Source organism: Cinclus cinclus, chromosome 10 (assembly GCF_963662255.1).
Source record: "Cinclus cinclus chromosome 10, bCinCin1.1, whole genome shotgun sequence".
Classification (NCBI taxonomy): Eukaryota; Metazoa; Chordata; class Aves; order Passeriformes; family Cinclidae; genus Cinclus; species Cinclus cinclus.
Genome location: NC_085055.1, coordinates 1,826,191 through 1,851,673, shown reverse-complemented (window position 1 = coordinate 1,851,673; position 25,483 = coordinate 1,826,191). Strand labels below are relative to the sequence as shown.

The 25,483-nt window shown below is 48.2% G+C and overlaps 1 protein-coding gene across 5 annotated transcripts in view; it reads right to left on the bottom strand.

Moving 5' to 3' along the window:
- Positions 1-4,907: 4,907 nt before the first annotated feature.
- Positions 4,908-25,483, bottom strand: part of SCHIP1 (schwannomin interacting protein 1) — a 74,800-nt gene continuing 54,224 nt past the window's right edge. For 2 of the 5 annotated variants that reach the window (XM_062498952.1, XM_062498953.1), the window contains 6 exons: positions 13,297-13,415; positions 11,234-11,351; positions 10,408-10,605; positions 6,873-6,996; positions 5,967-6,060; positions 4,908-4,959 (listed from right to left, as the gene is read on the bottom strand). In XM_062498952.1, coding sequence (XP_062354936.1) covers positions 4,908-4,959; positions 5,967-6,060; positions 6,873-6,996; positions 10,408-10,605; positions 11,234-11,351; positions 13,297-13,415 — 705 coding nt within the window. Of the gene's footprint in view, positions 4,960-5,966; positions 6,061-6,872; positions 6,997-10,407; positions 10,606-11,233; positions 11,352-13,296; positions 13,416-18,347; positions 18,429-25,483 lie in introns of those variants that run through there. The other 3 variants (XM_062498954.1, XM_062498955.1, XM_062498956.1) reach the window with 3 other exon arrangements.

The following is a 25,483-nucleotide window of genomic DNA, read 5'->3' as shown; positions in this document are numbered from 1 at the left end:
TCCTCCTGCAGGTCGGGCACTCTCCCGGCAGGAATTTACCCTGCACGGTCACATTTAATGGGTTTGCTGTGCCTTGGTGAGGTGGAAATGGTAATTAAGGGAAATGAGGAGCTGACCAAAAATGGATTAGAGCTCCCGGAGTTTTGTGGGAATGCTGGGGAAGGTGGGAAAGGTGGGAAAGGGAGCGGTCCTGCCCCTTAACCAATGAGTGGGAAAGCTGCAGGAGAGCCAGAGAGGGACATTTGACCAGGGGGAATGGATTCCCACTGCCAGAGGACAGGGACTGGTGGGAATTCGGGAGGAAATCCTTCCCTGGGAGGGTGGGGAGGGGCTGGGATGGAATTCCCAGAGCTGTGGCTGCCCCTGGATCGCTGGCAGGGTCCGGGTTGGACGCGGGGGCTGGGAGTAGCCTGGGACAGTGGGAGCTGTTCCTGCCATGGGAATGAGGTGAGATTTCCCTGCCAAGCCAAACCATTCCATGATTTTGGGGTGGTTCCTGGAGCTGGGGAGGCTGTGGTGGGCTGGGAGCCCAGGGAGGGACCCCCAGGTCACAGAGGGCACAGGATTATCCCGTTTATTCCCACATCCCGGGATGTGGGTGACATCCAGGGCTTCCTCTCCTCCCAGGGGCAGCTGCTGCTGTGGAGGAGCTGGCAGAGCCCGGGAGAACCTTCCCACCCTCGTGGCTTCCATGGCAAAAAATAAACACTGGGTTTTATTCAAATGATGCAGAAAATGAAAAAGGATTTCACTCCAGAGCTGGGCACTGGGATCTGCAGAGAGCAGCCAGTGTCATTTCCCCACAAATGAAACAGAAAGAAACAACAACAACAACAAATCATTAAACAAATCCCAGTTTTTGCCAGATCCAGATGTTCAGTGTATTACAGTGACATCCAGCTGTGGGGCTTTGTGGGGAGCCCAAACCATTCCCGAGGGGGCTGAGCTGATCTGGGCATCCCAAAAATGATTGCACAGCTCTGGTGCCATCTCCCAGCCCCAAACTTCTCCTGCAGGGCCGTCCCAGGAACACCGGGATTTGTCCTTTCTCTTCCCAGATCCCAAGGTGCTCTGGCACAGTGATGGGGATCCCTCCCCAGCTCCCAAAAAATCCTTCTCCGTGTGGTTTGGGAGCTGCAGAGCCATTCCCAGCTCTGGGCCTTGCTTTGGGGGGGTCAGTCCCCTCAGCCAGGAGTGATTCCAGCAAAAAATTCCCTGAGCATGTGGTGGGATTTTTCCAGATTGGTGTCTGGGGTTATCTTTGCCCACGGTGGGGGAATTCCTTCTCCCACAGTCCTGCCTGGAAGCAGAGGAGAGCTGAGCTGAGCTGAGCTGAGCTGAGCTGAGCTGAGCTGAGTTGAGCTGCCTGGAACAGCACCAGAGATCCACATAAAACTGCAATTCCCATTTTTCAGACGGATGAGGACGCTTCACTCTCCATGTAAGGTTTCTTCCCCAGATGTGCTCTCCTTGGGAAGCTCAGGGCTGTGCCCAGGGTCACCGTGGTGCCTGGGTTTTGTTCCCAGCCCTCCATGGCATTTTCTCCATCAGCAATCCCAGCCTGGCACCAAACACTAAAATCCATGGAGCAGGAGAGCCTGGCATGGCTCAGAACCTGGAATAAATCCTTTTGGATCCTTTTTTTGTTTTTTTTTTCTCCTCCACAACCAAGAAGAGACTTTTACCAATATTTTCCCACTGGGAAGGAGCTGCTGGTGGATCTGAGTGAAAAGGGAAGGGCTGATCCCACCAAGGAAAAGCAGATTTGAGCAGATTTGATCCCAGAAATGCAGATTTGAGCTGATTTGATCCCAGCTGGACAATTCCCACAGGATGTCCCTGCTCAGCCCTGGAGCAGCAGAGGAGGATGAGAGCTCTGCACACGAGATTTTCCTTTGCTCTATGGGAAGAAGGAGGAGAAACTCGGTGGGAAGGGCTGTGGGATGTGCAGGGACACAGGAGGGATGTCAGCCCCAGCCCACGGAGCCTCCCCGGGCTGAAGGGTGGCTTTGCTTCGGAGAGGGAAAATCTGGGAGCTGTTCATCTTCCCTGGCAGGGTGAGGAGCAGCAGGGATGTCCTGGGGCAGGAGGGGACAGGAGGCACACGGAGGGAGAGCCCCCCATCCCAAAGGGTCTCATCTGTGCCTAATTATCACAAGTTCATTAATGCCTCGCGACTGGAGCGGGGGGAAGAGCTTAAGGCAGCGTGTGTGGGTTTTATGGAATTTTTGGGTTGGGAGGGACATTAAAATCAGCTCGTTCCATCCCTGCCATGGGCACGGACACCTCCCAGGATCCCAGGGTGATTCCCTGTCCGGCCTGGCCCGGGACATTTCCAGGGATGGAACAGCCATAAATTCCCTTTTTTTTCTCTTTTTTGTTCGTTTTTTTCCATGCTCCCACTCCATGGTTGTGCCTCTGTCTTGGGAGATGCTGCTCTGCACACCCAGCAGCTGCTGGAGAGGGGGAGCCAAAAACGAACAACAACAACAAAAAAAAAAAAGGGCAGAAAACCCCCCAAAAAAGGGGGACCCAAAACTGCACAGCTGGCTCACAAAGCTCATCCCAGTTCCCAAAGGTGATGGAACCCAGGCTGGCAGGACCTCGGCTCAAGCATGAGGGTGATTTGGGGCTTGTTTTCTCATTTAATGCAGCATTTCAGGCTCTTCAGGCACAGCTGGCTTTAGGATGGGATTTAGAAATATTGAGGAACGTTGTGGAAAACAATTCCCAGCCTGGCATCCTGTGGGAGGTGCTTTTTTTGGGGAATCAAAAACCCACCCAGGAGGATGCAGGAGGCTCCAAGTGGGACCAGGAATGAAACACCAACACAAAACCTTGCTCAGAAACCACAGCAGATCCTTGTTCTTTCACAAATATCCTTTAATCCATCCATCCCAGCATTGTCCCACCCCTCGGGACACCGAGCCAAGGAGAACCAGAACAGGATTTTTTCCTTGGAAAAACTCAATTCCTCCAGGATAGCATGGGGAAAACCATAGGTGGGTGAGTGGAATAACAAATTGTCTCCAGCAAGTCAAAGGCACTGAGGAAGGGAATGGAATTCCAGCCTTTCCAGGAGCTCCAGAGCTGGATGATGCCAGGGGGAGCTGTGGGATTCCCCAGGAGCACCCAGGGGTTTTCTTCTTTTTTTTTTTTTTTTTTTTTTTCCTTAAAAGGTGAGAGCAAACTTTGTGTATTTGGGGCTTTTCATTTAAACACTGCACGGAATTGATTTGGGGGCAGACACTGAAGATTTGGAGGTTTAGAGGGGAAAAAAAATTACTTTTAGAGGGGAAATTTAACTTTTAGAGGGAAAATTTAAACCCAGCAGCTCTCCCCATTTGCCGAGAGCTGCAGGGAAACCAACACCCCAATATTTCTCTGTATTTTCTGCACAGATTTAAAAATAGGATACAAAAGGCTTGATTTTTTTCTTTCCTGGGCTGCAGGTGGGGGCTCCTAATCCATCCAATGACTCCCTGCTCCCCAAATTCTAAATTAAACCAACTCCCATGCCAGCCCCCAAACCCCTCCGAGGGCTGCTTCCAACCCTGCCCTTTCTGAAAAAAAAAAAAAAAATAATAATAAAAAAAAGCTTTAATAAAAGCCATTGCTGGCAGGGGATGAAATTTTAATGCAGCTGAGGCTTTTTGCAAACACCCTGAATAAGTCATCAGGCACAGCCTTGGCTGGGATGGATTTGCCCCCGAGGAAATGAGAATTAAAAGGTAAAAAAGCTGCTGGGAGCAGCAGGCTGGGATTTAGGAAAGGCTGGCTGTGTTCTTCCAGCTTTAAATCCAATAAAAGAGAGATGGAGACAAAGTGATATTGTCCCAGTGTCCCCTCTCCTGAAGGCAGAGTGAGGAATTCCGTATTTAATCCATTTAATTTGCTGCACTTTTTAAAAAACATATCTTCTTCTTCTTTTTTTTAAATTCCTAAAATTATTCATTCAAATTATTCATTTCATTATTCATGAAAAAAACCCCACCTGGGGTGTGTGTCTGCTGCTTCCAGCCACCCCAAATCCAGGGCTCAGTGTTACAGAAGAACCTTGGAGCTCACAAATAAATCACTCTACAAAACCCCTCCCTTCTCTCAGCTTCAGGTGAGGCAAAAAATAAATAAATAAATAAATAAATAAATAAAGTTATCACCACTTTTTCTGGTGATGATAAATTAAAATTTAATTGGAGGATCCACCAGCAAATTCACCCCCGCCCTTGGCAACAAACAGACGTGTCATAGGAAACAATGGTGGTAATTTTTATTTTACAGCTTTATACAGAAAACTTCCAACTCTCTGCACCCCGCCGAGTGTTAATAGCACACCTAAAAACGAATGTCAGGTAGTCAACATTCCCCAAAAAAATGCTGAGAACTGAGTAAAATGTAAAGATTACTGAAAGCTACGACGTCACTACGAGGCAGGCATGGATTTTATTTTATTTTTTTTGTTGTTGTTGTTGACTTGTATAGCACCGTCAAGAACAGGTTCTTTATTTGAAAACTACAGTGAGGAATAAAAAAGTAGTCAATGGTAAAATATCATCCAACCCCCACACACCCCCCCTCCAAAAAAAAAAACAAAAAAAACCCTCTAAACAACCAAAAAATAAAGTTAAACTACCCCTCTCTTCTCGCCCACGATTTATAATGTTATAAGTACTGTACAATTCTCTTTGTTTCTGTAATAATAATAATAATAATAGTAATAATAATAATAACAACATTATTATTATTAAAATGCCTGATATTTAGTGGCACGAGTAAAAAAATGAAAATAAATTAAGAAGCAGAGGCCAATCACCAGACAGAAAGCTTCAGACACGGTCAATGAGCAACACTGGGACTCTGGAATTCCGGAATTCTGGAATTCCCTGGGCAGAGGCAGGAGCAGGGCTTCACTTGGCTGGCATCTTCTCTGCCATGTGCTTCTGCTGGCTCTCGGCGTGCCTGGGGACAGGCAGGGGATGTTATTCCCTAGGCCAAGGAAAACATGGAAAACCCAACCCACCCTCTCCAGCTGCCAGCTGGGAATTGGGTTTGGGGTTTTTTTATGTGGGAAAATACAATTTTCTTCTGGATCTCCTGGCAGGAGGAGAGCTACCTTTTGGGATAAATGAGATTTTTCCCTCTCTTCCCATAGGGATTTGGGGGAAATGACTTTAGCTCCAAATAGAAGAGGGGTGATGGGGAGAGCTCAGTGCCCTCAGCATTCCCCAAAAAAAATAAATAAAATTCCATTTATGAATAGCAGAGGGGTGATGGGGACAGCTCAGTACCCTCAGCATTCCCAAAACCAAAAAATTCCATTTACCAACCTTCCCAGGAGAAGGGAGGGCCCAGGATCTGTGGTGGCACTGGCTGAGCTCCAGCTCCCATCCCAAACTTCCCCCTCTCCACCTGATCTTCAGTATTTTTTTTCCCAAACCCCAGTGCTTCAGTTTGGAATCACAGTCCTGGTGTGCTGACCCTACCCAGGGCCTCTTCTTTCCCAGCTCCTTTCATCCCAAATATTCACATTTCTGAATGAAATATTCCGAATATTTTGGAACATTCTGGATTTCTGAAGCCCATCCCTGATTATCCCATACAAAAATGCCTCCTGAGCCTTTTGGTGCCAGGAATGGCAAAAATGTCAGGAGATGGATTTTTATCAGTTATTAAATATTAAATATATTCTCATTATAATTAAATTATAAGCAATTCCCAAAGGCGTCCCCCTTGTCCAGCCCTCCTGGTGGCCAAGACAGGTCCCTGTCCCACACCTGGACATTCCCAGGGATCCAGGAGCAGCCCCAGCTTCTCTGGGAATTCCATCCCATCCATCCCCACCCTCCCAGGGAGGAATCCCTGCCCAGTATCCTACCCGGCAAAAGCTTCATTCCCAAAATTCTGCCGGGGGAAAAGCCTCAGATGGGAAATTGGGATTTGTGGGAGGAGAACAAGCCCTGCCTGACCTGGTGAGGTCCTCGATGTCCACCAGCATGGCATCCTGCTCCGTGTGCAGCTCGTCCCGGATCAGCAGCAGCTGCACCAGCTCCTCGTTCAAACCTGATCCAGGCAGAGAGAAATTTGGGAATGAGAAATTTGAGAATGAGAAATGGCAATGAGAAATTTGGCAATGAGAAATTTGGCAATGAGAAATGGGAATGAGAAATGGGAATGAGAAATTTGGGAATGAGAAATGGGAATGAGAAATGAGAATGAGAAATGGCAACAAGAAATTTGGGAATGAGAAATTTGAGAATGAGAAATGGCAATGAGAAATTTGGCAATGAGAAATTTGGCAATGAGAAATGGGAATGAGAAATGGCAATGATAAATGGCAATGAGAAATTTGGCAATGAGAAATTTGGGAAGGAGAAATGGGAAGGAGAAATTAGGGAATGAGAAATGGCAATGAGGAATTTGGGAATGAGAATTGGGAATGAGAAATGGAAATGAGAAATTAGGGAATGAGAAATGGCAATGAGGAATTTGGGAATGAGAATTGGGAATGAGAAATGGAAATGAGAAATTTGGGAGTGAGAAATGGCAATGAGGAATTTAGGAATGAGGAATTTAGGAATGAGAAAAGGGAACGAGGAATTTGGGAATGAGAAATGGCAATGAGGAATTTGGGAACGAGGAATTTGGGAATGAGGAATGGGAATGAGGAATCTGGGATATCCTGGGGGGATCCCACGATGGGATTTTTCCCGCAGCGAGCGCCGCATCCGCCGGGTTTTGAATGCGTGCGGGGACGGAGGCTCCGCAGCGCCCCGGGCTGGGAGAGCCTTTGCAGGCAGGGTGTCCCCGAGTGTCCCCGACACTGGGGGTCAAGGACACCGGGGGGGCACGGTAAGGACACCAGCAGCACTCACCCTCGATCTGGGAGTGCAGGTCGTTGACAATCACCGTCAGCTGCCCCACGGTCATGTCCCGCAGGTCGGCGGGCTTCAAACTCCTCTTCATCAGGCATTCACTTATGTGAGGCATGTGCGGCAGCTGCGAAGAAATGCTCCACATTTACTGGTTCCTTCCAGTATTTACTGGTTCCTTCCAGAATTTACTGATTTATTCCAATATTTACTGATTTATTCCAATATTTACTGATTTATTCCAGTATCTACTGATTTATTCCAGTATTTACTGATTTATTCCAGAATTTACTGGTTCCTTCCAGAATTTACTGGTTCCTTCCAGAATTTACTGATTTATTCCAATATTTACTGATTTATTCCAATATTTACTGATTTATTCCAGTATTTACTGGTTCCTTCCAGAATTTACTGGTTCCTTCCAGAATTTACTGATTTATTCCAATATTTACTGATTTATTCCAATATTTACTGATTTATTCCAGTATTTACTGGTTCATTCCAGAATTTACTGGTTCCTTCCAGAATTTACTGGTTCCTTCCAGAATTTACTGATTTATTCCTGTATCTACTGGTTTATTCCAATATTTACTGATTTATTCCAATATTTACTGATTTATTCCAATATTTACTGATTTATTCCAGTTTTTACTGGTTCCTTCCAGTATTTATTGATTTATTCCTGTATCTACTGATTTATTCCAATATTTACTGATTTATTCCAGAATTTACTGGTTCCTTCCAGAATTTACTGGTTCCTTCCAGAAATTACTGGTTCCTTCCAGAATTTACTGGTTCCTTCCAGAATTCACTGGTTCCTTCCAGAATTTACTGATTTATTCCAGTATTTACTGATTTATTCCAGTATTTACTGGTTCCTTCCAGAATTTACTGGTTCCTTCCAGAATTCACTGGTTCCTTCCAGAATTTACTGGTTCCTTCCAGAATTTACTGATTTATTCCAGTATTTACTGATTTATTCCAATATTTACTGATTTATTCCAGCATTTACTGATTTATTCCAGAATTTACTGGTTCCTTCCAGTATTTACTGGTTCCTTCCAGTATTTACTGATTTATTCCTGTATCTACTGATTTATTCCAATATTTACTGATTTATTCCAGTATTTACTGATTTATTCCAGAATTTACTGGTTCCTTCCAGAATTCACTGGTTCCTTCCAGAATTTACTGGTTCCTTCCAGTATTTACTGATTTATTCCTGTATCTACTGATTTATTCCAATATTTACTGATTTATTCCAGTATTTACTGATTTATTCCAGAATTTACTGGTTCCTTCCAGAATTTACTGATTTATTCCTGTATTTACTGATTTATTCCAATATTTACTGATTTATTCCAGTGTTTACTGGTTCCTTCCAGAATTCACTGGTTCCTTCCAGAATTTACTGATTTATTCCAGTATTTACTGGTTCCTTCCAGAATTTACTGGTTCCTTCCAGAATTCACTGGTTCCTTCCAGAATTTACTGATTTATTCCAATATTTACTGATTTATTCCAGTATTTACAGGTTCCTTCCAGAATTTACTGGTTCCTTCCAGTATTTACTGATTTATTCCAGAATTTACTGATTCCTTCCAGAATTTACTGATTTATTCCTGTATCTACTGATTTATTCCAGAATTTACTGGTTCCTTCCAGAATTTACTGATTTATTCCTGTATCTACTGATTTATTCCAATATTTACTGATTTATTCCAGTGTTTACTGGTTCCTTCCAGAATTTACTGGTTCCTTCCAGAATTTACTGATTTATTCCAATATTTACTGATTTATTCCAGAATTTACTGGTTCCTTCCAGAATTTACTGGTTCCTTCCAGTATTTACTGATTTATTCCTGTATCTACTGATTTATTCCAATATTTACTGATTTATTCCAGTGTTTACTGGTTCCTTCCAGAATTCACTGGTTCCTTCCAGAATTTACTGGTTCCTTCCAGTATTTACTGATTTATTCCAATATTTACTGATTTATTCCAGTATTTACAGGTTCCTTCCAGAATTTACTGGTTCCTTCCAGTATTTACTGATTTATTCCAGAATTTACTGATTTATTCCTGTATTTACTGATTTATTCCAATATTTACTGATTTATTCCAGTGTTTACTGGTTCCTTCCAGAATTCACTGGTTCCTTCCAGAATTTACTGGTTCCTTCCAGAATTTACTGATTTATTCCAATATTTACTGATTTATTCCAGTATTTACAGGTTCCTTCCAGAATTTACTGGTTCCTTCCAGTATTTACTGATTTATTCCAGTATTTACTGATTCCTTCCAGTATTTACTGATTCCTTCTAGAATTTACTGATTTATTCCAGTATTTACTGATTCCTTCCAGAATTTACGGATTCCTTCCAGAATTTACAGGTTCCTTCTAGTATTTACTGATTCCTTCCAGTATTTACTGCTTTATTCCAGTATTTACTGATTCCTTTCAATATTTTACTGCTTTATTCCAGTACTTTACTGCTTCATTCCAATATTTTAACGCTCTATTCCAGTATTTACTCCTTTATTCCAATATTTACTGCTTTATTCCAATATTTACTGCTTCATTCCAGTATTTTACTGCTTCATTCCAGTATTTTACTGCTTTATTCCAACATTTACTGCTTCCTTCCAATATTTTACTGCTTTATTCCAATATTTACTGTTTTCTTCTAATATTTTATTGTTTCCTTCCAACATTTCACGGTTTCCTTCCAATATTTTGTTGTTTCCTTCCAATATTTTGCTATTTCCTTGCAATATTTTGCCGTTTCCTTCCAATATTTTGCTTTTTCCTTCCTTTGCCCCTGTTTTCCATGCCCCCATCACAAACAGGCAGCAGTGACTCCACCAAAGGCAGCTCAGCCATCAACACAAAACCGAGCCGAGGGCTCCCAGAGGAGCAGGGTCAGGAATATTTGCTGGAATTGGGGCTGAGGGGGTGGTGACAGCCCTGGAGCGGGGCAGGAACGCTCCAGGCTGGGATGAGCAGATTCCAGCTCCGAGGATGAGCAGCCTGAAGGCAGCGCCAGCCTCCAGCCTCTCCTTCGCTGCTCCCAGAACTTCCAGCTCCTGGAGCCGGCCCCTTCTCCAGCTCTGCTCTCCATGGGTGACACCCCTGCCAGCCAGAGCCACCCAGGAGGGGATGTGACACCCCTGGGGACATCCCTGGGGACACCCTTTGGGACACCCCTGGTGATATCCTTGGGGACACCACTGGGGACATCTTTGGGTACATCCTTTGGGACACCCCTGGTGATATCCCTGGTGATGTCCTTGGGGACATCCCTGGGGACATCCTTTGGGACACCCCTGGGGACACCCTTGGGGACATCCCTGGAGACACCCCTGGAGATATCACTGGGGACATCCCTGGATTCTCCCTTGGGGACATCCCTGGAGACACCCCTGGGGATATCACTGGGGACACCCCTGGATTCTCCCTTGGGGACACCACTGGTGACGTCCTTGGGGACACCCTTTGGGACACCACTGGGGACACCCCTGAGCTCTCCCCACTTACAAGATCCGCTACCGGCGATTTCTTCCTGTTCTGCTTTTCCACCTCCACCTGCATCTTGGCCATGGGCTTTGCCATAGCCAAGGCCATCTTGGCTTCAGCCTGGAGCTTCTTCTGCCTGCTGAGGAAGTCCATGTCATCCAGGGACTCGGACTCCTCCTCTGTCGTGTCTCTGTCCGAGTAGGACGAGCTCTGCTTGCTCTGGGGAAGCAAAGAAGCCACAGCAATGTTTCACCTATGTCTGTGATTTTTTTTTTTTAAACTCTAGGGTATGGATTTTTTTTTTTTTTTATGTAATCCATAGGAATATCTTTAAAAATCAGAGTGATTCCCAGCTAGGCTTTCTTGGCATTAAAGGGAAAGAGGAGCCCAGCCGAGAGGAAAGTGATGAAAGGTGGAACTGGAGGGAAACAGCTGGGGCTGTGCTGTTATATCCAAAAAGGAATGTTGGATCCAGACTGGGAAAGGGAGGGGAGCTGGTGCCATTTCCTATGCAATTCCTGAGGAAGGGAAGGAAAGAAAAAAGAAGAGGGAAGGGAAGGGAAGGGAAGGGAAGGGAAGGGAAGGGAAGGGAAGGGAAGGGAAGGGAAGGGAAGGGAAGGGAAGGGAAGGGAAGGGAAGGGAAGGGAAGGGAAGGGAAGGGAAGGGAAGGGAAGGGAAGGGAAGGGAAGGGAAGGGAAGGGAAGGGAAGGGAAGGGAAGGGAAGGGAAGGGAAGGGAAGGGAAGGGAAGGGAAGGGAAGAGTTAATTTGGGGTTGCTGTTTTAACAGGATCAGCTTCCTCAGGGATTGCCTGTGGCTCTCCTGCCCAGGCTGAGATCCCAGACCCACCATGGGTGACAGAGGCGTGTCCAGGCTGGTCTCTGTCTTGCTGTCATCGCCATCGCTGTCCTTGTCACTGCCACTGTCGTTGACAAAGCAGATCTGCAGGTTCATCCCGCTCTGTAACCTGGGGGAGGACAGGGACGGTGACACCGCTGTCCCCGGGGCTGGGAGCGTCACCAGTCCAGCAGGTGAACTGGGAGCTCAGGGTCACACAAAGGCAGGGCTGCTGCCACCCTCTGCTGATACACTGCAGAATTACCCCACGCTGCAGGGATCTTTTCATCGTTTTTTTAATTAATGATCATTGCTTCAGAGTGCCATTATTGGTTTTGGTTATTCAGCTCTGATTGCATTAAATAAAACCTATAAAACGCAATTAAATATATGTAATGTGTTACTATTAAAAAAAAAAACCCACAGGAATGTTTTACAAGTAAAGAATAAAAGGAATAAAGAAAAATGCATAAAGATATAAATAACATATAGAACATTACATGTTATAAAATATTTTGTCAGTGGTGGAAATTATTCATTCACTGTTTGTATCCAAGGCACTCCTGTTAACTCAGGAGTTTATTCTGGATTGGGATTGATGAACCCCATGCACATTCCCCTCCCCAGGAATGATTTCCTCTGGATACAGGGTCAGGGAATCCCAGTGCAGGCTGAGAGAAGGGAAAAGCCCAGGTGAGAGATCTCAGTCCACCCCCCACATCCTGTTATTCCTCATTCCCGACGTGATGGGATCTTTGGAACAGCAAACTCCTATTTTCCATTTATTTCTGTGGAGTTTTTTAGTTACTACTACCACAAAATCAATAGGACTAATGATTCCTTTTTACTGAACAAGTGAAGGTGGTGAGATCCTGGCAAAGAAGCTGTGGCTGCCCCATCCCTGGAACTGTTCCAGGCCAGGCTGGACAAAGTTTGGAAAAACCTGGGATAGTGGAAGGTGTCCCTGCCCATGGAGAGGGAATTGGAGGAGCCTGAAGGTCCCTTCCAACCCAAGCATTCCATACAAAAACCATGGGAATAACGTGCTGCAAATGCTCCTGTAGCTCCTGGAGCAGGGAATGCTTCTCTTGGAATATAAATATTAACAACCATCAAATCTTTCAGGCACAGCTGGCAATTTCTGGGGGCACAGCTGCCAAACGCTGATGAGCTGCGTTAATTAGAGCCGTGCTCTAATTACCAGACAGCAGCTCCTGGTTCAGCTGTAACTACACACAGCAAAGCTGTTTTCCCTTTCAAATGATCCTCAGCTCAATTTAATACCACAACTGGAATTCCTCCTGGATTTCTGCCTCCCTCACCTCCTTTCTGCTCCCATTCCATGGCAACAGGTAGAGCTTCACTCCCAGCATGGGAGGCGTTGGATGCTTCCCCCGAGCCATGGGTTCCACCCAGCTGAACATAAACAGGAATTTCTGGAGTGTGTTTGATGCAAAAAACCTTAAAAATGCAAGGGAGGCACGCACGTGCAGCCACGTGTGGAAGCAGAGCTCCTGGATGTGGAAGGGATGCAGGAAGTCACATTAAAGCTTGTTTTGTCCATCCTCTGGTGCTTCCTGAGCATTAATCACTGTTCCAAGCATTAACCACAATTCCAGAATCGTGGAGGTTGGAATTCCCAAGTGGTTTGGGTTGGGAGGGATCTTAAACCCCATCAAATTCCACCCCTGGCATGGCAGGGACCCCTCCCACTGTCCCAGGCTGCTCCAAGCCCCGATGTCCAACCTGGCCTGGGATCCAGGGACAGCCACGGCTGCTCTGGGCATCCTGTTCCAAATCCTAAATGAAAACCTGAAGTAAACGTGACTCAGAAAACTTCATCTCATTCCCTTCATCCCCTCAGCATCCAAATACTTTCCTGCCCAGCGTCCAGTGAGTGTTTCCCCACATCTTCTCAAGTATTTACATCACAAACACCGCATTCGGATGCTGTTCCAAACACGGAAAATTCAGGAATATGGTTTGAAAGCAAAGTGTGAGGGATGACGTGGGGTGTCCCACGGGAGACATCTCCCACTTTCCAGGCTGCCCTGAGGTTTGGGGCTCTGGCTTACCGGGAGGACAGGCTGGGCTTGCCACTCTTGCTGCAGCTCGTGTAGAGCCCGGGGCCATCGTCGAAGAAACTGCCCAGAGCCAACTTCTGCCGGATGGACTCACGCTCATTCTTCTGGGCCTGCAGGGCAGGGACAGGGAGGGATGAGACCCTGGGAAGGGACAGCAAGGATGGGGGGCTGGGGAGGGACAGGGAGGGATGAGACCCTGGGAAGGGACAGCAGGGATGGGGGGCTGGGGAGGGACAGGGAGGGATGGGAGAGGGAGGGATGAACATCTGGGAAGGGACATCAAGGGATAGGATCTGGGAAGGGACAGCAGGGATGAGACCCTGGAAAGGGACAGGGATGAACATCTGGGAAGGCACAGGGACAGGGACAGGGACAGGGACAGGGACAGGGACAGGGACAGGGGACAGGAACAGGGACAGGGGACAGGAACAGGGACAGGGACAGGGACAGGGACAGGGGATAGGGACAAGGGACAGGAACAGGGCATAGAGACAGGGACAGGGACAGGGACAGGGGACAGGAACAGGGACAGGGACAGGGACAGGGACAGGGACAGGGGATAGGGACAAGGGACAGGAACAGGGCATAGAGACAGGGACAGGGACAGGGACAGGGACAGGGACAGGGACAGGGACAGGGAAAGGGATGGAGACAGGGACAGGGACAGGGAGAGGGACAGAGGGACAGGGACAGGGGACAGGAACAGGGCATAGAGACAGGGATGGGGACAGGGACAGGGACAGGGACAGGGATGGGGACAGGGACAGGGACAGGGATGGGGACAGGGACAGGGCATTGAGACAGGTACAGGGACAGGGACAGGGACAGGGACAGGGACAGGGAAAGGGACAGGGACAGACGGACAGGGATGAGGACAGGGACAGGGCACAGACTGATCCCACCACTCCCAGCACCAAGCTCAGCACCTCCAGCATCTCCCAAGCACTCCACAGAGCCCATCCCACTGGGGATCCCAGTTCCAACCTCCACATGGAATCAGCCTGGTTCGGGCTGGAAAGGACCTTAAAGGCCACCTGATTCCAACCCAAACTCACTGGTAGAAATATCCTTCTACATCCCAAATATCTGTACCTATACCCTCACACTGCCACCTCCCCCAGCAGCTTCCAACCCCACAAAAACCCCTCTCCTGCCAGCGTGCTCAGGGGTGGATTTGAACCATTGTCATCAAATTATCCCTGGGTTTAAAAATGTATTTTATATATAAATATAAATAATATTAATAATATAAATAATAAATACAAAAATGAATACAAAAATAATAAATAAAAATGAATACAAAAATAAAAATAAAAATAAAAATAAAAATAAAAATAAAAATAAAAATAAAAATAAAAATAAAAATAAAAATAAAAATAATACAATATAGTATTATATAATATAATATAATAAAATATAATAACAATATAATATAATATAATATAATAAAATATAATATAATATAATACAAATGTAAATATGGGAGTTTTTAAATAGTAATCAACAAAGCAACTTGCAAGGAATCCCTGATCAATAACTGTAATCAATGTGCAATAAATGCAAATCTCAGATCTAATTCAAAATCTCCCCCCATGAATGGGTCACACGCCGACACTGACAACAAATTCAGGAAGATTTTGATGGCAGGAACACTTGGAAAGCCTCAAACATTTAATTATAAAATAACGCTTAATACCCAATCCAGAAGACACAACAAAAGGAAACAAGGCTGGGATGCTTCCATGGGGTTAATTCGTGGAATTGTGCCTCCCATATCCCACCCCTGGAAAAATAAAGCACCTTTTTGTACAAGGAAGTGTGACAAAATGCAAATTATTCACCTACAATAACTAATGATTTAATTCCAGCTCCAGTGCTGATTATACACATTATTCCCCTGCCCATTAAATTGTCAATCCCCTACCGAAATATTTCATTTATAACCTAACTCCTTTTCTATAAAATCCTTAAAATAATAAAAATAAACCCCGTGACTCCAAGTGGCACCGAGTTCTTGGGCTGAGCTCCAGGTTTCTGAAGTTTCACCCAGACCTTTGTATTTTTAAATTTCAATAATCAATATTCCAATATTTTCAATATTCCAATATTTCAATAATTTCAGTATTCAATACCTCAATCACATGGAGACAGATTTAGGATTAAAAATAGCCAGCCTTGCTGGGGAGAGCAAAGAAGAAAAAGGGAAAAAGGAGTGAAAATAATTTTTTAATGAAGTGGAAGCAGAAGGAGAGGGGCTGGTGGCAGCTCCTCGTGCTGCCCATCCCAGGGTGCCCTCGGCTGTGCCACTGCACCAATATTCCACCAAGTCCTGGAAATTCCCATTTCCCAGCTCACACGATCCTCCCCCACACCTTCCCAGCTAAATTTGATTTTCCTTGTGCTCCAACCGAAACCCAGCGCCCTCAGCACATCCCCACCTCCCCCGAGGCCACCAAGAACTGCTCTTTTTCCATTAAAATCCAGGCAGAATTGGACATTTTGCCCTCCTTTCTGTCTCTCCAGATCTGTTTTCATTTTTCCCGCTGCTCCCAGGCTGACATCTGGACATTTAATCAACGTGCAATTTGTTTTCTCCACCAAGTCATTACTGAGGATTCTCAATAATTCTGCTCGCAGGACTGAGCTGGGAATATCCCATTTTCCAAGCCAGGCCCAGGCTAACGACCATAAAGAAATCCAGAGTCCTATTTGTTATTATAAAACGGGGAGCAGTTACTCAGAAATAAAATACACCTGAGGGAACTGGACTTTAAGCTTTGGATAAATTACCTGACAGCTGCGCTCAAAATCCAGAGCTGGGCATGGAAAAATATAAATGGAGAAGGGAAACAGCGGGGCAGGTTTTGACTATCAAATATTCTGACTGGGCACAGAAGGAATAATGGGTCAAATCCTCAAAATGCAAAGGTAATTCCAAGGAAAACAACCCCGGGGTACTAAAATGTGTATTTTGGCACTGACTCGAAAAATGAAAGTATTTCTGTTCTCACAAAGGTTTTAAGGAAAAAGCTGCTTTTGATTTTTAAGGGGAGAACAGAACAATCCAGGGTGGATGTTTTCCTTCCTCCCCTCCGCCCTCCCTCTCTGGAGCCCGGCAGTGAGAGCACAAGGTCAGCCTGGGCTGGGGCTGCTCCAGGGAAAAAGCCAACATGGCCCAGGATCCTGGAATGGTTTGGGTAGGAAGGGACCTTCCATCCCATCCCATTATCCCATCCCATTATCCCATCCCATCCCATTATCCCATCCCATCCCATTATCCCATCCCATCCCATTATCCCATCCCATCCCATCCCATCCCATCCCATCCCATCCCATCCCATCCCATCCCATCCCATCCCATCCCATCCCATCCCATTCCCATCCATGGGCACAGGGACTCCTCCCTCTGTCCCAGGTGTTCCAGCCCCAGTGTCCAACCTGGCCTGGGACACTTCCAGGGATCCAGGGGCAGCCACAGCTGCTCTGGCAATTCCAGCCCACCAGGAATTCCCAATTCCCAACATCCCATCCATCCCTGCCCTCTCTCCATTCCCTGTGTCCTGTCCCTCCATCCCTTGTCCCAGTCCCTCTCCAGCTCTCCTGGAGCCCCTTGAGGCTCTGAGCTTTCCCTGGATCCTCCTCCTCCTCCTCTCCAGGGGAACATTCCCAGTTCTCCCAGTCTGGCTCCAGTCCTGGAGCAGCTCTGTGCTCCCCTCTGGAGCCCCAGCCCTGGCACAGCCCGGTTGGAGGGGCTCAGGAGAGGGGAGAACCCCTTCCAGCCATCCTCCAGCACCAGACACTTCAGGAACACTGGGATATCCAGCAGGAGCACTGGGATATCCAGCAGGAGCACTGGGACTCACTGGGACGCACTGGGACGCACTGGGACTTACTGGGATGCACTGGGACGCACTGGGACGGGCAGCAGGAGCCCGGGGACACACTGGGACACACTGGGACGCACTGGGACGCACTGGGACGGGCAGCAGGAGCCCGGGGACACACTGGGACACACTGGGACGCACTGGGACACACTGGGACACACTGGGACGGGCAGCAGGAGCACTGGGACGCACTGGGACACACTGGGACGGGCAGCAGGAGCCCGGGGACACACTGGGACACACTGGGACACACTGGGACGGGCAGCAGGAGCACTGGGACGCACTGGGACACACTGGGACGGGCAGCAGGAGCCCGGGGACACACTGGGACACACTGGGACGCACTGGGACGCACTGGGACGCACTGGGACGGGCAGCAGGAGCCCGGGGACACACTGGGACACACTGGGACGCACTGGGACGCACTGGGACGGGCAGCAGGAGCCCGGGGACACACTGGGACACACTGGGACGCACTGGGACGCACTGGGACGCACTGGGACGCACTGGGACACACTGGGACGGGCAGCAGGAGCCCGGGGACACACTGGGACACACTGGGACACACTGGGACACACTGGGACGCACTGGGACACACTGGGACGGGCAGCAGGAGCCCGGGGACACACTGGGACACACTGGGACACACTGGGACGCACTGGGACGCACTGGGACGGGCAGCAGGAGCCCGGGGACACTCGGCCTGCCCAGCAGGGCTATTTTTGCCCGGCTCTGCCACCCCCAGCCGCAGAGCAGGGCTCTATTCGCAGCCCCAGAGCCAAAGGCATTTTGTGTCATTTTATCTGTGCGCAGCACAGGGCTGTGCTGGGCTTTACAGACTGCACAGTCGCACAAAATGTGCTTTCATCTCCTTTCTTCTTCCCGGCGTAAATCCAAACCCAAGTCATTTTGAGCCACGTCACAAAACCCCTTAAAATCGCGGGGGGTTTCCAGGTAGGAGAATGCCTTTGGAAACTTCTCCTGACATTTTATCCCCAGCAGATACGGAAACAAGCAGGGAGGACGCTCCGCCCTTTGCCAGCACTTTATAAACCGCGGATTCTGCCAACTCCAGCTCCCAAATCCCGGCGGGATCCGGGCAGCATTCCCGCCTGGTGGCACACAAAGGTTCCTTTCTGTCCCTTTTTGTCTCTTTACCTTTTTATAGCTGCCCTCCCCGGGCGGCGGGGCTGCTTTCCTGATGACGTCACCCATTCCATCATCCCGCTCCCGGCTCATCTCCCCCGCTCCCGGCTGGATCTCTCCCGATCCCTTCGGGACATCTCAGTCCTTCCCTTCCTCCCCAGCCGGCACCGTGCGATAAAGGGTTCGCTCCAAAAGCCGCGATGGTTTTCCAGCACTTCTCCCCTCCCGGCTGCTCCGGAGCACCTTGGTTTTCCCAAATAAAGTCAGGGAGCCGCAGGGAGCGGAGGCTCCGCGGGGCTGGGGAGCCGCGTCCTTCTGCAGCCGCTGCCAGAGCCGGATAAAAATAACCCCGAGGTTCCAGCTGCACAAGGGCAGGAAAAACCCCGGCGTCTGATGTCAGACTCCGGGTGATCTGTGCCCAAATCCCGGTGATTTATGGTAAAATCCCGGTGATCTGTGTCAAAATCCCAAATTCTGATGTCAGATTCCTGGTGATCTGTGCCCAAATCCCGGTGATATGTGTCAAAATCCCGGTGAATTGTGTCAAAATCCCGGTGATTTATGTCAAAATCCCGGTGATTAATGTCAAAATCCCAGTGATTTATGTCAAAATCCCAATGTCTGACGTCAGATTCCTGGTGATTTATGTCAAAATCCCATTGTGTGATGGCAAAATCCCGGTGATTTATGTCAAAATCCCAATGTCTGACGTCAGATTCCTGGTGATTTATGGCAAAATCCCGGTGATTTGTGTCAAAATCCCAGTGTGTGATGGCAAAATCCCGGTGATTAATGTCAAAATCCCAGTGATTTATGTCAAAATCCCAATGTCTGACGTCAGATTCCTGGTGATTTATGTCAAAATCCCAGTGATCTGTGTCAAAATCCCAATGTGTGATGTCAGATTCCTGGTGATTTATGGCAAAATCTCGGTGATTTATGTCAAAATCCCATTGTCTCATGTCAAAATCCTGATGATTTACGTCAAAATCCCGGTGATTTATGTAAAAATCCTGGTGATCTGTGTCAAAATCCCAGTGATTTATGGTAAAATCCCAGTGATTTGTGTCAAAATCCCGGTGTTTTATGGTAAAATCCTGGTGATTTGTGTCAAAATCCCATTGTCTCATGTCAAAATCCTGATGATTTAAGTCAAAATCCCAGTGACCTGTGTCAAAATCCTGGTGATTTATGTCAAAAACCGGGTGGTTTGTGTCAAAATCTGGGTGATTTGTGTCAAAATCCCATTGTCTGATGTCAAAATGCCAATGTCTGATGTCAAAATGCCGGTGATTTGTGTCACAAGCCGGTGTCTGATGGCACAATCCCAGCCTGGCAGTGCCCCACGCTGGGAGCAAGGGGCTTTCTCCTTCCTGGGGCTTTTCCCCAGGGAAGTTATCCCAGTGAATTCCCAGCCGCGGCTGCAGGAGGAACCACCTGATGGAATTTTTACTCCATCAGCAAGGACCCCACGGAGCTGTTCCCTGGCTCAACCGGCTTTTCCAGGCGCAAAAATTCCTGAATTTCTTGGAATTAGGCAACACAGACACCCAGCCTAACCCCACTTCCCATCCCCAAAAATTCCATCCCTGTCTCCTGCGGGGACTCGCAGCTCCTGCCTCCAGCATTCCTGCCTGGAAATCCGGGCTCCCCGTTGAGCCTGTCCCACAGAAATCCCGCTCTGTCCCCGCTCACATCCCATCCCAGCAGGAAAATTTTGTCTGGATCAGCTGCAGGGAGAGGCAGAACTCATGCTCAGGGCAGGAATTCCCAAGAGGAATCCTTAGGAAAATGGAATTATGCCACAATTTCTCCCCAAAACCTGGCACGGCAGCAAGAAAAATCCTGATTTTTTGGTGCGACGCAACTACAGAGAAATAATTTAAATTGCCCTATGATGTTTAATGAGATATCCAAGTCATGCTGACATCATTCCACCCCAAATGCAAATTCCAGATAAATTCCCAGCTCCAACAACTCCCAAGTGATGCATCCCAGCACGAATCTACTCTGAATTTTCGGGGCAAAACCAGCAATAATAAATGTTTCATTCCATTCTTGTCCCTGGATGGTGATTTGCAACTTTAATTCCCAAATGAAACAAAGTCATTCTCTGGATAATTCCTTATTTTTAGTTCCCCTCTGCCGCTGACTCATTGTGTCCCTTCCTGCTGTTGCTAAATCCGCTTCCTCTCCCAGCTGGGGATGGATCCTGACACAATAAATCCCAAATAAACAAATCCCCGTGGAAGGATGTGGTGGCCAGGAGCACGGGCTGGGGCTGAGCCTGGGATGTGGCAGAGTCCCCTCCTGGTTTGTGACAATCCTGCATCACCCTGTCCTCATCCATCGGGGATGTCCCCACCTCCAAAGGCCACCCCGAAGGGGAGGAAGTGCCACAATCCTACAAACAGAAATATAAATAAATATATCCCCTCTTGCCAAACGGAGTTTTTAGGATATTTTAGCCCCCGGCCCAGCTTTTGGGCCAGCTCACCTCTGCCCTGCCCTCCTGGGAAGCTCCAGGACTCTGCAGAGGTGATCCCACTGATCTGATCCCACTGATCTGATCCCACTGATCTGATCCCACTGATCTGACCCCACTGAGCTGATCCCACTGATCTGACCCCACTGATCTGATCCCACTGATCTGACCCCACTGATCTGATCCCACTGATCTGATCCCACTGATCTGATCCCACAGAGCTGACCCCACTGATCTGACCCCACTGATCTGATCCCACTGATCTGATCCCACTGATCTGATCCCACTGATCTGACCCCACTGAGCTGATCCCACTGATCTGACCCCACTGATCTGATCCCACTGATCTGATCCCACTGATCTGATCCCACAGAGCTGACCCCACTGATCTGACCCCACTGATCTGATCCCACTGATCTGATCCCACTGAGCTGATCCCACTGATCTGATCCCACTGATCTGACCCCACTGAGCTGATCCCACTGATCTGACCCCACTGATCTGATCCCACTGATCTGATCCCACTGATCTGACCCCACTGATCTGATCCCACTGATCTGATCCCACTGAGCTGATCCCACTGATCTGACCCCACTGATCTGACCCCACTGATCTGATCCCACTGATCTGACCCCACTGAGCTGACCCCACTGATCTGATCCCACTGATCTGACCCCACTGATCTGATCCCACTGAACTGATCCCAGTCTCCAGGGTAAACTCAGGAGCTATTCCAGGCCATGGAAAAAACAAACAAACCCAAACCTGGCTCAGAAGCCCAAGTGGGAGCCCCTTGACCTTTGGCTGGGGGCACATTTGGGACCCTCCCCAGTGCCAGGACCTGCTCCCTTGGGATGGGCACCTCCCTGATGGAAAAGGGAGCAAAATCCCATTTAAATCGGGGATATCAAAAGGGAAATGAATTTTGGGATTCTCTCAGCACAGGGACCAAACCCTTTGGTGTTGAACCCCTTCCCCAGGGGCTGCCTGACCCACAGCCACCATTGTCCCTCTGCTGGAACATCCCAAAAAAAAAGGGCTCCATGCCCCAGGAATGCAGATCCCACTCCCTCTCTCCAACAGCCGGAGGGGGAAGAGCCAGATTTCCTTTTTCCAGCAGAAATGGAAAGTTCAGAGCAGCAAAATTTGGAGTTGAGGGGTCCCTGGGATGGGAGCACACGGAGCCAGCACCGCTGGGAAGGGCATGGAAATGTTAAAATCATCCCTGAGCCAGGAGGAGAAACAGGGCACAGCGAGTTTGGGGTGTTTGGAACACACCTGGATGGCTGAAGGACAAGAAAGCAGCGAAATTCCCCTTTCCTGAGCACAAAAGCATTGCTGGAGTCAGTGAAATCCCCCTCGGGGCTGGGCTGTGCTGCAGAGGGGCAGGAATTCCCCTTTTCCTGCTGGGAACAGCTCCCAAACACCTTTGGGTCCCAAGGGAGGAGAGGAACCCCCTGAATTCCCAGCAGAGCCCAAGCAAAGCCCTCCAAGCTGCCAAAATCATGGGCATGGAGCACCCGGGGGATTGGGGTAAATTCCAGGATCTTGGAATCTCAAGTTGCCAGAACTATCAGGGAGATTCTTTACAAGAGGATGGGGTGACAGGACAGGGGGAAATGGTTTTATACTGGATGGGATACTGGGAAGGAATTCCTCCCGGGAGCGTGGGGAGGGGCTGGGATGGAATTCCCAGAGAAGCTGTGGCTGCCCCTGGACCACTGGAAATGTCCAAGGCCAGCCTGGATGGGGCTTGGAGAAACCTGGGACAGTGGGAGGTGTCCCTGCCCATGGGGATGGGATTTAATCAACCCAATTTATTCTATCACTCTGGGATTCCACCCCACAAAACCTGGATTTTATTGCAAGCGTTGGAATAAACCTGTCCCACCGAAAATTCAGGGATGAGCTGATCCCAAGGCCTCCCACCGGTGATGCTTCCCCCAGCTTTTAGCACACTCCAGGTGCTTTTCCAGCACTTGGCAGAGCCTTTTTTTGGGGGGGATTTCTGTCTGAAGAAGGCCTCAGAGGTCAGCTCTGTTTTATTGTCATCGCTGTGGGACGTGGGGCAGTGGCACGGAGCCTCCTCAGCCGTGCCAGCCTGGAGCTTTCTCCATGGGCAAGAGGCCAGGCCAGCAGCTCTCCAGCTTTTCCACACTGGATTCGCATGGAATTTGAGGTTTTCCCCAAGGCCTGTCCCTATTTTGCCATCAGAATTTGCACTCACTTTAAAAAATAAATAAATAAAAAGAAATAAAAAAGCAGATTTCTGGAACTCCCAAACCATTCCTGAGATCAAACCAAAGTCACCAATTCTTTTAATTTCTTTAATGAGCACTTTGTACTGCAGGGTTGTGAATTTTATGGATTAGTTCTGTGGTTCACTGGGATCCTGGGAGGGGTGGGGGGCACCCAGCCTTGCCTGGTTCATCCCTGATCCCAACTGGCACCAGCACCTCCCTGGCACAGGGTTTACCAACAGATCCCTCTCAAAAAGAACCCCAAATAAAGTCAATCCCAACACCTGGGCACATCCCAGGAAAACCCAGGGATCCAAGCAGGCTCCACTGCTCTCCCTGCCCCACCTCAGAGATGATTTTCTAGCCAATAAAATCTCTTTTTTTCCTCAGATCTCTTTTTCTTTTTCTTTTTAATTTTCCTCGCACGTGTGGAGCCTGGAACCATCTCCGGAGTGACCCTGCTGCCAGCAGATAGCTCAGCCCCTGCCCTGTGCCAAAACACGGAGCCAAATCCTGCTCCCAGGGAAAACTGGGAGGCTCCTGCCTCAGGCACGGGCACTGGGTGCCCCTGAATCCTCCGCTTTTAACCAGAAAATGAAAAATCCGTGATTTAGACTTATCACCTGCTTGTACACGGATGATTAAAAAAAAACATAAACCCACGGATTAAACCAGGAAGAGGCTGAGGAGCCCAGCACTGCTCCACAGATCTGTCAGAGCCTGCTGAAAATACAGATTTACAAAAGAAACTGAAGGCCTGCCTGAGGCTGAGGGCTGGTAAAGCCCAGCTGAACCACACAGCAGAATAAAACCTTTATTTCTGGGTTAAAGCCTGGATTTGCACGCTGGATTTTTATTCCATATGGGCTCAGGAGCTCACAAAGCATCACTCAGCAGGCACCAGACAAGGTTTTCCTGGTCAGGAGGAATTATGGAGCCCTAAATAAAACGTTTGATATAGGGAAATAAACTGGAATAAGTGAGAAATGAAGCATAATTAAGAGAGAAATCCACGGCACGGAGAGTGGCAGCATCCAGCCTGATTCCAGGAAAAGCATCCATGGAAAAGATGGCAGATGCTGGGATCTCCAGACCATGGAAAATCCAGCCTAAATTCAAGGAATTCACCTGATTCAGCCACATCCAAACCCCAGGAGTGCCCAGGGCCACTCTGGGGGAAATCGGGGATTTGAGGCAAGGAAGGGAACAGGACAGGAATGTCCTCCTGCTCCTCAGCACCTCCCCATTCCCAGCTCCCTCCCTGCCATGGATTTGGTGGCCCAGCCATGACCTGGGCACGTCAGAGTTTTTCTGCTGGAATTCTTCAAAACAAACCCATTTTTTTAAACTTTTGCCAAGTGCTGACTTGTTCCTCTCTTTGATTTCTTTTCAGTGCCTTTAACAGCTCCAAAAAAATAAATAAAAAAAGGGGTGCAAGGTGGGAGCAGAGCAGATTAAACCCTGCCACCCCCTCCCCCTGGCAGCCACCAAAATCCCATCATTGCTGGTTTCCAGCGTGATCCCAAAGCCCGGGATTGCCATCCACAAAAGGATTAAAACTCAGCCTTTGGGTTCGTGGTTTTGGGAGGGGTCTGGGCTTGCTCTTTAATCTCTGCAGCGCCCTAGGAAGGTTTGGAAACAGATTTAAATTGAAAAGATGTTTCCCTGGATGTTTTTTTTTTTTTCCCTAGGAATGGTTTCTGGCTGGTTTTCCCTGTAGTATTTCTGGGCTTGGAGGAGAGGAATCAATCCATAAACAAGCAGGGAAAGGCGGCAGCGCTGTCGCAGTAACACCCAGGGATTTTGGGCAGGCCTGTGCCGCAGCTCGGCATCATCATAATCCCCATCATCATCATCATCATCCCCATCATCATCATCATCATCCCACCCCCCGGAGCTGCTTCCAGCCGGGGAAACAATGCCCAACCTTTAACCCGTGCGTTCCTGAGTATGCTGGGAAAACATCCGCTGCTGCCAAACAATGGCACCATTTATCCCGGCTGTCCAGAGCAACAGGCTCGGAGCTGCAGGGAAATCAAAAGGCTGGAGGGGAAAAAAAAACAAAAAAAAACCAGCAAGCCCACCAAAAAAAAAAAAAAATCCAGGCTATTTTTTCCCAAAGAGGTTAAAAAATGAAAATTCACTTCCAGAATTGCTAGACTGAAAATATTCCCTGAAAAAATCATTTCAGCTCCTCTCTGTTTTGTGCCTTGTCCCTCCGTGAGGTATTTTGCATCTGAGATGTTTTGTTGGAAAACACGGCCTGAAGTTGGAATTAAACACGGGAATGGAGGAAAAACAGGGATGGGGAGCTGGCCTGGGCAAGGCCCTGCTTGCTGAGGGTCCAGCTCCGGGAATCTTTGGGAATGGGGGTTTTCCAAAACAGCCACATCACTGCACGTAGGCAAAGGCATTTCTCAGCA